The 12,565-nt window shown below is 54.5% G+C and overlaps 7 protein-coding genes across 7 annotated transcripts; 2 read left to right on the top strand and 5 right to left on the bottom strand.

The window, feature by feature from the left end:
• Nucleotides 1-333: 333 nt before the first annotated feature.
• Nucleotides 334-775, bottom strand: BU25DRAFT_483260 (uncharacterized protein; the record flags this gene model as incomplete). The annotated part of the gene is made up of 1 exon (XM_033711168.1): nt 334-775. The coding sequence occupies one exon, from the start codon at nt 773-775 to the stop codon at nt 569-571; it is 207 nt and encodes a 68-aa protein (XP_033555470.1). The 3' UTR covers nt 334-568.
• A 1,120-nt stretch (nt 776-1,895) lies between these two features.
• Nucleotides 1,896-2,461, bottom strand: BU25DRAFT_463868 (uncharacterized protein; the record flags this gene model as incomplete). Its single annotated transcript, XM_033710637.1, has 2 exons — nt 1,896-2,404; nt 2,455-2,461. 2 exons carry the CDS (start codon nt 2,459-2,461, stop codon nt 1,896-1,898), a joined length of 516 nt encoding a protein of 171 aa, XP_033555469.1.
• Nucleotides 2,462-2,954: 493 nt separating this feature from the next.
• BU25DRAFT_416285 (uncharacterized protein) lies at nt 2,955-3,951 on the top strand. The gene is made up of 3 exons (XM_033707742.1): nt 2,955-3,068; nt 3,133-3,294; nt 3,348-3,951. The coding sequence occupies exons 1-3, from the start codon at nt 2,984-2,986 to the stop codon at nt 3,689-3,691; spliced, it is 591 nt and encodes a 196-aa protein (XP_033555468.1). The 5' UTR covers nt 2,955-2,983; the 3' UTR covers nt 3,692-3,951.
• A 232-nt stretch (nt 3,952-4,183) lies between these two features.
• On the bottom strand, nt 4,184-4,673 carry BU25DRAFT_416284 (uncharacterized protein; the record flags this gene model as incomplete). The annotated part of the gene is made up of 1 exon (XM_033707741.1): nt 4,184-4,673. Exon 1 carries the CDS (start codon nt 4,400-4,402, stop codon nt 4,187-4,189), a length of 216 nt encoding a protein of 71 aa, XP_033555467.1. The 5' UTR covers nt 4,403-4,673.
• On the top strand, nt 4,643-7,485 carry BU25DRAFT_241430 (RNI-like protein). The gene has a single exon (XM_033701527.1). It carries the CDS (start codon nt 5,086-5,088, stop codon nt 7,195-7,197), a length of 2,112 nt encoding a protein of 703 aa, XP_033555466.1. The 5' UTR covers nt 4,643-5,085; the 3' UTR covers nt 7,198-7,485.
• A 133-nt stretch (nt 7,486-7,618) lies between these two features.
• BU25DRAFT_354879 (uncharacterized protein) lies at nt 7,619-10,165 on the bottom strand (the record flags this gene model as incomplete). The annotated part of the gene is made up of 1 exon (XM_033703536.1): nt 7,619-10,165. The coding sequence occupies one exon, from the start codon at nt 10,163-10,165 to the stop codon at nt 7,619-7,621; it is 2,547 nt and encodes an 848-aa protein (XP_033555465.1).
• Nucleotides 10,166-11,280: 1,115 nt separating this feature from the next.
• BU25DRAFT_416282 (uncharacterized protein) lies at nt 11,281-12,237 on the bottom strand. The gene has a single exon (XM_033707740.1). The coding sequence runs from the start codon at nt 12,048-12,050 to the stop codon at nt 11,505-11,507; it is 546 nt and encodes a 181-aa protein (XP_033555464.1). The 5' UTR covers nt 12,051-12,237; the 3' UTR covers nt 11,281-11,504.
• Nucleotides 12,238-12,565: the final 328 nt, after the last annotated feature.

Below are 12,565 nucleotides of genomic sequence, written 5' to 3'. Positions count from 1 at the left end.
CTTTGGTCGCCGTCGGGCCCTGAAGTTCTTAAGGCCATATTTGTTGAGTGCTGATCGAATGGTAGCAGCTGAAACTGAGAGTCCAAGGTCATGTAGCATTGCTGAGTATTCGATTTTTGGACATTGGCAAGCAAGCCTGAATAGATATCTTCTCTCTCAACAGGATAGCTTAGGTGGTTGACCAGTCCTGGGTTTAGATAGGTTGCTGCCAGTTGTGTTCCAACGTTGGATAGTCTTCTGGATTGCACGACGTGAACAGCCAAACTCCTCTGCCAGCTCCTTGGTACTGCAGCCAGCTTCATGCTTAGAGATAATAGAATCTCTTTGACGCACTGATAATTCACCTCCTGTGACACGATTTGCTGAAATCTGAGCTCCAAATGAGGTCATGTTGGTTGTGCAGTAAGAGGTTGAAGTTGGGATGATTGATCACGAGTTCAGCGTTGAGGAAAAAGTCCGTGCTGATGCGAACAGACTAATTAACAGACCCTGTACTTTTGGGAGATTTCTGCTGCGAAATTGCGTATCATTTCACGCGTAGGAGGTAACCCGCGTCGAGTAAGCTCATCTATGTATTTGACAAGCTCACGCTCTTGTTGTGTATTGAGGTGTTGTTGTTGCGCATATCCCTCTTTTTATCCCTGCATTTGCCCCTGTGTCGTCGCGATAGTGTTGATCGATTAACACCATATTTTTCTGCACACTTAGTGTAGCTGTATTTCTGAGAAGGGTTGTAAGGACCTAGATCTGCAAGCGCATCATCTAAATCTGTCATGGTGTTGAGCTATCATGTGTTGAAAATGGTGTAAAATGTTTGTTTTGGTGTGGGAATTGTGCACGAGCCGATGTCGTGCACGAGCCGATGTCGTGCACGAGCCGATAAAACACGTTAGGTCGTTCGATCGTTGGAAACACTTCTTTGATCTGAACTTTGATAACGGGCTTTGCTTCTGCTGCGCCGGCGCTCTGTTCTAGAGCCACCTTCTCAGCCTCCTCCTCCGAGCCTTCGCGTAGCAAGTCTGAGAATACCGCAGCGATTGATTCATGCCTCTGGTTCGGATACTCTGGACAGTCCACTCGCGGGACATTCTTCTTCTGTCACGGATTTCGTCACTTCTCTTGAAGCTGTGTAGCCATCTATTGGCGGACGGCCATTGAGATCCTGAGCGAAGACTTGAGTTTGATGACTGGAATTTTCAATAAGGAGGACTTACAAGTCTTTTGTCTTGCGGCCACTTTGAGGCTTATCATCTCCCGGCTCCCGCTTCGTGTTTTCCAACAGAATCCCACATTCTTTTCTGTGGCCCCAAAGCTGACCACTCCAACCTCTGGCAAATAGCATCGGGTGCACGGTATCTGCGAATAATCTGCTGCGTTGCTGTACAGGCCCCCCATCCATTACGTAGGCTTCCTTCGCGAGTTCGACCGCCAGCTTGTTTAGATCGTTGGCAAAGACAGACACTCAGTGGTCGACCTCCTTTGAGAACCTCTCTGCCATGGGATTGAAGAAGCATTATGGCGTGAGGCTTCTGCTACTCTGGAAGGCGAGCCAGAGGCGGCGTATGTAGGTCGTAACAGGTAAGGGGTTCAACCTTCTCCTTCTCGAAGCCGAGCAGGTACTCTCTTCTGGGCCGTCTGCGAAGCTGTGATCTTCCCACACGGCCCTCGGCCCTACTACAATCTGCGATACTGCACGAACTACTTCAAGTGGATTTTACGCTGCGAGGAGGTCTCTTTTCCGCAATTCCCATTGTGCTGTAATCCCGCAAATGTCGCTGTGCAGGTGTTGGGTGCGTCGGTATCAGCCTTCATCACAAATGAACGCGTCAGAGCTACACATCATCGCCTGCCTTCTCTTGAAAGTACAATTCCTCTACATTCCAAATACATATGCGCTACGCTTTCTCCCCCAAATGCCCCACAAACCGCCCATGCACACCCCTCCAATTCTCCTCACACTTCCCCTTCACTGTCCCCACTAACATGCGATTCGCTTTGATCTCCACATCCTCAACCAAACTCCACTCCCCCTCGCCATTAACCACAAGCGCATCCTCCTCCTTGCCCAAGCTCTCCCTCTTGACGACCCTCCACGTCGTCCTCTGCACCAAGCCCAGCGGCGCCCTTATAATCCACTCAATGCCGTCCTCGGTGTTGGTGATGTCCGCTTCGAAGGTTACGGTTGTATCCCACAGACCGGCCGGGAGCGTGTGCATGCTGTCTGTTACTTTGTAGCGTTTTGTTGAGGGCGCTGAGGAGGGAGAGGGCAGGGTTGAGTAGTGCGCGAGTTCGGGGTCGAGGCGGATTAAGAGGTCGTGGTTGTGGAGGCACTCGAGGGCGCGCGCGAAGGTTGTGGATGGTGGGAGGTGGGTAACGTGGTGGAGGGTTGCGGCTGAGTTGAAGGCTGGGAATGGTTCGGATTAGGCATGACGTTTGGACTCTGGAGGTGCTTACAGAACATGTTTGCGGCGCGTGCAGACCTTCTTTGGATGCGCCGATCGTGGCCTGTCTCTGTACGACTGTAATGGATCGAGCTGTGAATGATGACTTTACGCTTCAAAGACGCGTATTTCGATTAACCCAAGAATGAACAGAGGAAAGGAGGGTAACAGTCATGTAGGACGCGGTTGAGATCTGGCAAAGAGTAAGTGAGGTTGATGTTGGTAATGTAGCACTGCGGTTTCATCATAGATCGACATGTTTGGACTCTGGTAGCCTCCGCTTCAGGTCTAGCATCAAGCTCCTTTTGACGCACGTGAACCCGAACACTGCGAGATCATCTAAACGTTGATTCTTTATAGGCGTAGTTGTGCCCTCAGTAGACGTTGTTGATTCTGTGGTTGATCGAATGCGGAGGTTCGGAGGTGTGTAGGCAATGGAGCTATGATGGTGGGGGTCTGGGGTAGCTCAATGATAAGGCCACCACCACCCCCAGCAGCTCGACAGCTTCGTTGTGCTCCTGTACCTTAACGTTGAATCAAAGATGGCTTCACTTTTCAACCAAAAGACCCCACCAGGTCTGTTCATCGCGCAAGCACTCGGTATCACAGCAAGCGGGTATCTTCTTGGTCAGTACCATATTAGAGCTATGACCATTCTCGAGCGCATACATGGCTGATGGCGTAAATGTAGGGCAGGATGCAGGTCTCTCACTCAACGCTGTGCCCGCCGTGATGCAAGCACCAGCTCCCCTTGCTGCTAAGCAATGGTTCACCGTCCTTACCAACAGCGGTTTCTACGGCAAGCCGCTCGCGATCTTCAGCGGTCTCGCAACCGCATATGTCGCCTATCACCGTTAGTTTCTGTCTAATCCATCGTCGAAATGCCAAACGGCTGACGCCTGACAGAGGACCCCTCATCCCTGCCCTTCAAGCTCAACGTTGCAGCCGCCATCCTCATTCCCAGCATAGTCCCCTTTACCTTTGCGTTTATTGTACCTTTAAACAACAAGCTGGAGGCTAGGATGAGGCAGCTCGAGTCAACGTCGCTGGAGGACAAGGCCGTTGAGGCTGGTGTTGCTGAGGTCGAGACAACGCATGCGTTGATTGACAAGTGGGGAGTGCTGAACCTAGCGCGGGCGGGTCTTATCGCGGCAGGCGTCTTGTGTACGGTTGTGGCGGCACTTGACAAGAGGGAGGTCGTTGGGTTTGGCGGTGTTGCGCTCAGGAGCGGTGCGAACCGACTTGGATGAGGAAGAATTACACATAGTTAGTCAACCGTGAGGTGTTGCGCTGCATGCCTGCAACGACTCTAGCCAGTCCATAATGGAGGTTCGGCACGATGCAGAGGAGATATGAGTTGTGCACTGACACGACTGTTGAATGTCGATACTCATGAGCGAAGTAGTCTTCGAAGCTTTCGCGTCGAAGTGGGGAACCTGTAGTCATATATCTCGGCGCTGTGTTTTCGACCCTGCATGGCCAGAAAGTACAAGCAGAGTGTAGATACGAGGATATTGCAGGATAAAAAGCCTGCAATGGAAGGCTCTGCATCACTCCAGGGGAGCTCCTGTCCGCGTGCTCACCTCAGAGTCGTGATATGCTGCTCTTATCGCACTACTGGTCACGCATGCGCAGGTCTCAGACATGGGGCCAATCAAGGCTTCTGTTAATGGTGAGCTGTTCATGCAAAGGCCTCAGGCTGACATCTGACCCCATGCTGCACAAGAGCGCAAAGCTCGGCTCTCTCAAGCAGATCTTCGTGAAAGGTACAAGAGATCAGCAACACCACAGTCGGCAGACTGCAAGGGTCCTGCACCGGGCGCCGTGTCCAGCGGTTCAAAGACTCGGGACTGACCATGGTCCAGATTGGTGGGATTGTGTACGAATACGACTAGTACGTGTTTGCCCTGCATATGGCGGCATCGCGAGCCGCGAAGGAGGAGAACCGACCGAGAGTTCATCCTGCAGTCTCGAAGACTTCAGCGCTTTGGATGCTACAGAAGTAGAGCATTGCTGTGAAACCCTTGTAGTCTGAGCGGCTGTTATCGCCTCACGCGACAGTTGTTTGACGCAGAGATGGTCGCTTGACTGGCGCCTTCCAGAAGTTGGTCCCGGTGATCCAGCAGGTGGCGCACGTGAACAAGTGGGTCGCGAGTTCCTAATCGATAGCCAACCGATAGCGACGATAACAACGGCTGCTGTGGAAGGCAAGCCATGGATGCACAAGATCTCTCGAGCTTCAACACTAAGCTACTGTTATTTCTTCTCCTTAAATGCGAGAAAACACACTACTATAGTGTCTGCATGTTCAAGTCTCGCCTCCGCGGCTGAGGCTCGTTGACCCACGCCTCGTCTCCTAGCGCTCACATCGTCGCGTACACGGGCCTCCGCTCCCCGCTTTCTAGAACTGGGGCTGTATCTACCAAAAACCGCGCATGCCCAACCACCGGATTGGCCGTGTTCTCTATTTTCACTCTCGTTTGGTTTGCAGCAGTGACAGAGCCTAGCTTTTGGGCCTGTCGTCCTGGAAGTTTTGAGTCGTTGTCCTTCCTCCATTACATCAAGACATTACTAGGACTCTTTGTCCCCGCACGAGTCCGCTCACTATCGCCGAGGCCGTATATCTTGCGATAACACAGCAAAAATGGAGCCAACATCCCTTGACGCCGTGGTCCTCGAGTATCCCGAAGACATGGACTCGCCAACGCCTCGCGCTCCGGCCATAGACGCGCTCCCAATCGACCGACCGAAGCTCAAGGGCAGACAACGTCTGCTCAGCGGACTGCAGCGGATAGGCTCCTCGCCCAGTCTGAGCCTGGCAACCATGGGGAGGACGCCATCACACAGTCTGAGGAGCCAGCCAAAGGCTTCCATGTCTTGTGTGTCGCTGGCAGGGACAGGCTCGCCATATGGAAACTCGTTCGGCAGCTCATACTCGTCTGAGCTGTCCACTGGGTTCTCAACAGCACCCACATCTGTCGCAAATAGCCCCCCCGGCAGCCCCCTCTGTGACGAGAATTACCGTCTGCGAATGAGGACGCCTGATTTCGCGTCTTCAGTACCCCTTCCCTCGAGCCGGAGGCCACACTCAAGAGCTGGCTTAGACACCGAGGGCGATTACTTCTCGCAGCCTATCCGAAAGACGGTCCAGAAGAAGCCGGTCTTCAATTTCTGGGGAGACATGCCGGCCGAAATCCGCATCCAGATCCTCCAATACCTCACACCGAAGCAGATCGTGCGATGCTCGCGCGTGTCCAAGTCATGGCATGCCATGTGCTTTGATGGTCAGTTGTGGAGCGACTTGGACACGAGCAAGTTCTATCGCAACATCTCGGCGGACGCTTTGATCAACATCATCAAGTCAGCCGGGCCATTCGTAAAAGATCTCAACCTTCGAGGCTGCGTTCAGTTACGCGAGCGATGGAACAAGAACGGCTTCCTAGAAGCCTGTCAGAACCTTGAGAACTTCTCGCTCGAGGGATGTCGAATCGATCGATCGTCGATCCACACCTTCCTTCTTTCCAACACCCGTCTTGTCCACGTCAACCTCTCTGGACTGGCTGGCGCCACGAACGCTGCGATGAAGATCATCGCAACAAATTGCCCGAGAGTAGAGGTTCTCAACATCTCCTGGTGCAATAACATTGATCACCGCGGACTTCTCAAGGTCGTTCAAGGATGCCCCAAGCTACGAGATCTGCGAGTGGGCGAAGTGCGAGGCTGGGACGACATCGAGCTGATGACTGAGCTTTTCCAGCGTAACACCCTTGAGAGGCTGGTTCTGATGAACTGTGACAGCCTGAACGATGAGTCGCTCGCTGCTCTTATTGAAGGTGTCGATCAGGAGATCGATGTGCTCACCGACCGACCGATTGTTCCGCCTCGCAAGCTGAAGCATCTAGATCTTACTCGCTGCCGCACCATCACGGACGTTGGCGCGAAGACTTTGGTTGGCAACGTCCCATTCCTGGAAGGCCTTCAGCTTTCGAAGTGTGGAGGTCTGACGGACGAGACGTTGATTTCCCTACTTCCCACACTACCAGTCCTAACGCACTTCGACATCGAGGAGCTCGACGTGCTCTCAAACGAGGTCCTCAAGACTCTCGCCGAAGCTCCATGCGCCGCACACCTTAAGCACCTTTGCATCTCCTACTGCGAAAACCTCGGCGACACCGGCATGCTGCCTGTCCTCAAATCCTGCACCAGTCTAACCTCTCTCGAAATGGACAACACCCGCATTTCCGATCTTGTCCTCGCCGAAGCAGCAGCAAGCATGCGCCACCGCAACCGTCTCGCCCGCGCTCTGTCCGGGTCCGAACGTCCGCAGATCGGTCTCCGCATTGTCGCGTACGATTGTGCAAACGTTACATGGACAGGCGTCCGCGAAGTGCTGTCTCGAAATGCAGAAATCTCGCGGCCCTCGCCTACAGCTGCCTCTCAGACGGCAACTTACCCCCGCGAAGTCATTGGCTTGAAGTGTTTCTACAGCTGGCAGCCCACCATTGAAGAGCACACAAAGCGCGTTCTGAGAGGTGATTTCGCTGCAGCTGCACGGCTGGAGCGCAAGTGGGCAGACTGGATGATGATGAATGAGGAGGCGGGAGCTGGCGGTGCTGGCGCTCGTCGTCGTCGCAGGAGGGCGCGAGAGGCGCAGATGATGCATGCTGATGAGGAAGAGGGTGGTGCCGGCACTACTGGTGGTGTTGGGCGCAGGCGACGCGCAAGAAGTGGCCCTGGCGGCTGCCTTGTTATGTGAGTGTGATGGTTGAGCGAATATTCTCTTATTTGGCGGAGCTGTATATTTTTTTTGAACACTTACATGCACCATATAGAGTACATTCGGGCGTTCTGGGCTTTCTCCTACATTCAGAGCACGGGACTAGCGTTCGCATCCTGGAGGCCGACGTGCGACGGCCGTACATCTATCACCATAGCATACACACATGACATATGAATCACATCAGGTCGAGCTTCTACGCTCCCAATCCATGTTTGTACATCCTCACAATCGAGCGAAGGGCAACGATGACGATGTAGATCTCCTATTCAGCAACGATATACGAACAATACAGGGTATCTCAAACAATATCCAACACTATCGTGCCCAGAACTCATGTCCGCCAACGCCAACGCCAACGCCAACGCCAACGCCAACACCATACCCAGATCCCAATCGATCAAAACCCACAACTCAGCTCATCCTCACTAACATCATCGTCCGCTCCATCCATCCCAAAGTCATACGACACCCTCCTTACGTCCCTCAGCCCACCTTCTCGTGACGACCGCGACCGCTGCGTCTTCAGTCTGTGCCGCAGCGCTTTGATTTCGATCGTGCTGCGCCTCCATCTCCTCTCGCCCTCCTTGCGCTTGTCTGTCGGGAGCTCGGGGTAGAAAGCTACGGGGGTGTCCGGCGGCGTCAAATGCGTGCGCTTCGCTGGTACAAGAACGAACGGACTCGATGCGCGCGTGCGTTTTCCCAGACTGCTAGTCGATCGTCGAGGGGCGTATTTGATAGGACTGGAGTGCAGCATCGGAGAGGAGGGCAGGATTGGTTCATCGTCGCGCTCGTGCTCGGAGTCTTGCACGAACTCTGCGCGCTCTTCATCTTCAGATTGGACTGGTGTTGGCAGCAGCTCCAACGCGCGGACTGGCTTTTGACTAGGGCGATTGTTGGGTTTGGCACGCGCAACAAAGGGGGTGCAAGCTACCCACTCGCCAATACCATCTTCCCATCTAAATCCGCCCCCCGCAGCGGTGGAGGGTGTATCGGTCTTGCGGGGAGTGGGCATGATGACCAGGCGGCCTGAGGTGCGCATTTGTTTCTCGACTTCGTTTGCGTATCTGAGGTGCTGGGCCTCGTCGGTGTCGTTGGCGAATTCGGTGGCGGACTCTAGGCCTATGCGTTTCAGTGTCCATAGCTTGTGGGGGAGCCGGTGGCCGGAGAGGCGAGTCATTGCTTGGACGAGGCGCTGGAGCTGGTCGAAGCCGGAGTCGCGATAGATGCGACCGGTGCCGCGTGCTGTGGCTGAGAGAAGGATGGGGAGTGTGGCGAGGACAGTTGAGGAGTTGACGCCGTTTGCGGAGTACTGACACATGATGTTGCTCAGATTGCGAATCAGTGTAGAGGTGGACAGGTTGATCATGCTATCATCGCTGTGGAGCGCTTCGAGGCGTACCAGGAAGGGACCAAAAATGGTCCAACAAGCGCGTTGCGCAAAGATCTGCAGGTCGTCTGAACCTGCCTCCAGTAGTCTTAGCTCGGCGTCGATGTCTGATCGAGATGCAAGGGCAATAGCGATGGCATCCAATGTCCAGGTGACTCTTCGTGCAATGGCCTTCCCAGCATCTTCCTCGCGGCTGCTGTTAACAAGAGCTATGCTGCACAAGACCGTGAGAAGACTCGAGAAGGTTGTGTTCAAAGCCTGGCGCAAGTCCTCTCTTGAAGATGGCACAAAGCGCCTCGCAACCGACCCGGTGACTTCGTCTGCCAGGAGACTCTCGTCAGGAAGTCCCATGCCGGCAAGCATACAGGTCTCGAGGAAGCGAGAACAAGATGCCAACGCGCGCTGGTCACCCTCCGTGATGGTGCGCACTAACCGATCCCACACAGGGCGCATATGTGTCGTCGCTAGCCACTCCAGGGGCAGAAGCTCATGCGCAACCATGTGCTCGAGGAGATCATAGAGGAAACGGTATCGACCGGTGCGGTCAACAAACAGTTTAGCAGTCGACATGTATGCCGATTTCTCGCCAAAGAGGTCGGCTCTGATGTTGAGGGGAGTGGACAGTGGCTCGAGTGAGGGCAGAGCGGCCACAAGGATCTCTTCAGCTTCATCGTATGCGCCAACATCCAGACAATGGCTGTGGAAGTAGGCCAAAGTATCCATAGTAGTGATGCGATCTGCGACAGCGCTGCACACCAGCGATGTGGCATGTGCCCGTACCACGTGCTTGAAGGGACGCCAGCCTTGCCCACGCCGCTGTTCGAACCGCGTCTCAAGGTGTTCGTACACTTCGCTCGCAATGTCTCGATCGTCCTCTTCCTCTTCTCCTAATTGGTCCAGTCGCGCAAAGTGTTCTTCAAGCTCAATGTATGCCGGGAGCTTCTTCAGACACGCGCTCATTAGTGAACTCGTGCCTCTCCTGCTCTTCCTCTCCTCTGTTGCGTGCAGAATGTTGGCGTAGGCCTCTAGCACCCCCAGCACGAGCTTCTTCACATCTGCAGGCACTTCTGGCCCAAGGCTCTCGGCCCGATCGATGCTTGCCACGAGGGGCCCGCGGTTCTTCGTATATTTCCGCAATGGCGAGCCTTGCGTAAGTGGACTGTCCATTATCTGGCCCCCCATGCGAGCAATGAGAGGCGTGAACGCAATCTCGCCCGGCCGAGCAACATGTTCAACATCTGCGCTGCTCAGCTTCGGGCCTGTCAGCCTCCTCGCCTTACGTCCTCTATAAGTCTTCTTGATTCTCTTGGCGCCCGGCCTCCAGTCTGGGTCGCGTGCCTTCTCGAATCCTCGGGGCTTGTGCGCCTGTCGTGTAAAGTTGGTCGTCTTCTTCGGGGTGGCTTTGGTGGCAAAGGCAGAAGAAGTCGTACGTGGTTCTGGGTGGGCGCTTCGTGGCAATTCAAGCTCCTTTCGCAGTTTCGCGAGTTTAGACAACAGCGGTCGTAGTAGGCGGTTGCATCGCGAGATGTTCCAGGGCAGCTCCTCGTCATTGGCCATGATGATGCGTGTATATATATTCGCTAAGACATGCAGCTATACATGTGGTGGTAATCGCTATTGTGGAATGATGTGATGCCGCCAGGGCTCGTTGTTGTGGTGTTCAATTGATTGTTTGTTGTTACGACCAGCTCGGCGCAACCCTCGGCCGGACCCACGCGCTAAGTTCACGTTCATCGCTCACCATGCACACGACTGGAAGCCGTCTCTTCTGTAACATGTACCATCTTGGCTCGTGCAATGCAGCTTTGGGACGCTATCTAGCTCTATGACCACAAGTCGAGGTCGCAGTGTGCATGCGCGTCGCCAACTAACATCGTCTGTTCTTCCGATAACTGTCTCGGCTGGCTGCCTTGGTTTCCTCCAGTATGGCCTTTCGTCCCTTGCAGGTGTCGGAGCCGGTGAAGTAGACCTCCTGCCATGTCGCTCGTGGTGCGTTCCTAGGATGACGTACTCCGAGGTCCCTCTTCTATCTCCCTCTTCCTTGGAGCCTGAGCGCCGCTAACACTCCGCTTCCACGTCGACGAAATCACACCCATCAATCCTGTGCCCGTAATGCCCAACCCCTTCCTCCTCTCCAGCTGTGGCGTGGTGATACCGTCTCGAATCGATCTCACTGGGCTCGGGGTTCGCACTGTCCACTCTTCGACGGGATATGCGGGGTGTGGGCGATAGGCTGTGGACGAAGAGAAGTCGTTCTTCCTTGGGAGAGGAAGAGGTCGTGATGCTGGTTCAGGAGCGGCAAGCTTGATGGCAGGTGGCATGGAAAGGCGGTAGGTATCCATGCGACCGCGGTGGCGCAGTGACTGCGGGCTTCCTGTCGCGACTTCAGAAGCTGGGGCGCCACGCGGGATGTAGCTACCGGAAGCGATGCTGTCTCTGCGCGGTGACGAGCAATCGGGATGGGAGGTGCGAAGGGTTGACGTAGAGAAGCGTTTGCTGGTATCCTCCGCGTTTTGCCTGGATCCCTCCGTACTCCAGTCGTGGACTGAGATGCCATCGCCGTCGGCCTGGAACACGTCCTCCGGGTCTTCATAGACAACTTGGACCGGCTTCGCATCGTCTCTGCTGCTCTGGCCGTGTGCGCTGTCCTCGCCAGGCTCGATAACTGACATGTCATTTTCCTCGCTCTCCGTATAGTACTCATTGTCCAGCAAACCCAGGTCGCGCAACTGCTCCCAGGTGCGGTAGTAGTAGCGGAACGTGGCGAAGGGCTGATCGACCGGGTCAATGAGTGCGAACTTGTAGAAACGCTTGGGTTGCTCAGGACCCGCGCGTCCAGCGTTGACGAGGCTGGTGGATCAGCATCCCTCTTCCACTAGCTTTGTTTGTTGCAGACTCACCTGATGCCGCCCTCTTTCTTTGCAAGCTTTGTTTCTTCGAACACTCCCACCTCCCTCTCAGCCCTCTTCCTCCCATTCGCGCGATGCACCCGAATCTCCACACACCCATCCTTCATCCGTCCCTTCCTATCCGGCGCGCTGAAACAAAGCACCCTCTTCTCGACCCTTCTCTTCTCACCAACCCCGCCATGACCCCCTTCGCTCTGAAATAGCCCAAACATAGTCTGTCCCATCCAGCCATCCTCTTTCCCAGTACTCCAGCTCACCACCCTCTCCCCATCGATGTACAGCTTGAAAAGGAAATAGTGCCCTTCCGGCACAGGCGGTGAGACCGAGTATGCGATCCAGAACTGGCTGCCGGGCAGCACGGGGACATGGATGGAGCATGTTGATGTGGTGTCGTCGATGAGCGGCGGGATGCTGGGAGCGAGATTGAGGGAAGAGTCGAGAGATGGTGAGGAAGGCGGCGGGAAGTATTCGGGGAGAGTCTCGATGTCGAATTGCGAGTGGAGCGCAATATTGATGCTGCGATACGTCGGCATTGTGGTTAAGCAGGGTGGAGTTGGCGGCGAGGTGAAAGTGTGTAGGCGATCTGGTGTTGGGAGCGCCTTCTCTACTGTACACGGTTTAGCTGTGCGCGACGCTCTTTCATATTCACCTAGCTCACCTTCTTGTCAATGGCACCTCAAAACACTGCCACTAGAGGATACTGGTGCCGAAACATGCCTGCGCTATGGACTGTTGTTTTTAGTCAATGGATCTTCTTCAACGTTACACATGGCCCGAGGCTCGATTCATGTTTTCCTGACCGGGGATCGAACGTGGAATCTGGGTCGTTGGTTGTCCTAGATGAGAGCTTCAGTCATGATGCTACTCCCATGTGTCGACTTGGTATAGATTACACAGAAATGGTAGGTTCTTAAATAGTATGTGTTACACGTTTTCCAAGCGTTGTGAATCTTTCAGGAAATTCGCAACTCCTCCAACACAACGCCTATCTATCTCAGGACTTCAATGCGCTTAGGTTTTAGGCTCAATTATCAAGGAATAACACCAG

This window comes from Macroventuria anomochaeta, assembly GCF_010093625.1.
Source record: "Macroventuria anomochaeta strain CBS 525.71 unplaced genomic scaffold BU25scaffold_58, whole genome shotgun sequence".
Taxonomy (NCBI): domain Eukaryota; kingdom Fungi; phylum Ascomycota; class Dothideomycetes; order Pleosporales; family Didymellaceae; genus Macroventuria; species Macroventuria anomochaeta.
This window is presented reverse-complemented; position numbering and strand designations above follow the sequence as displayed.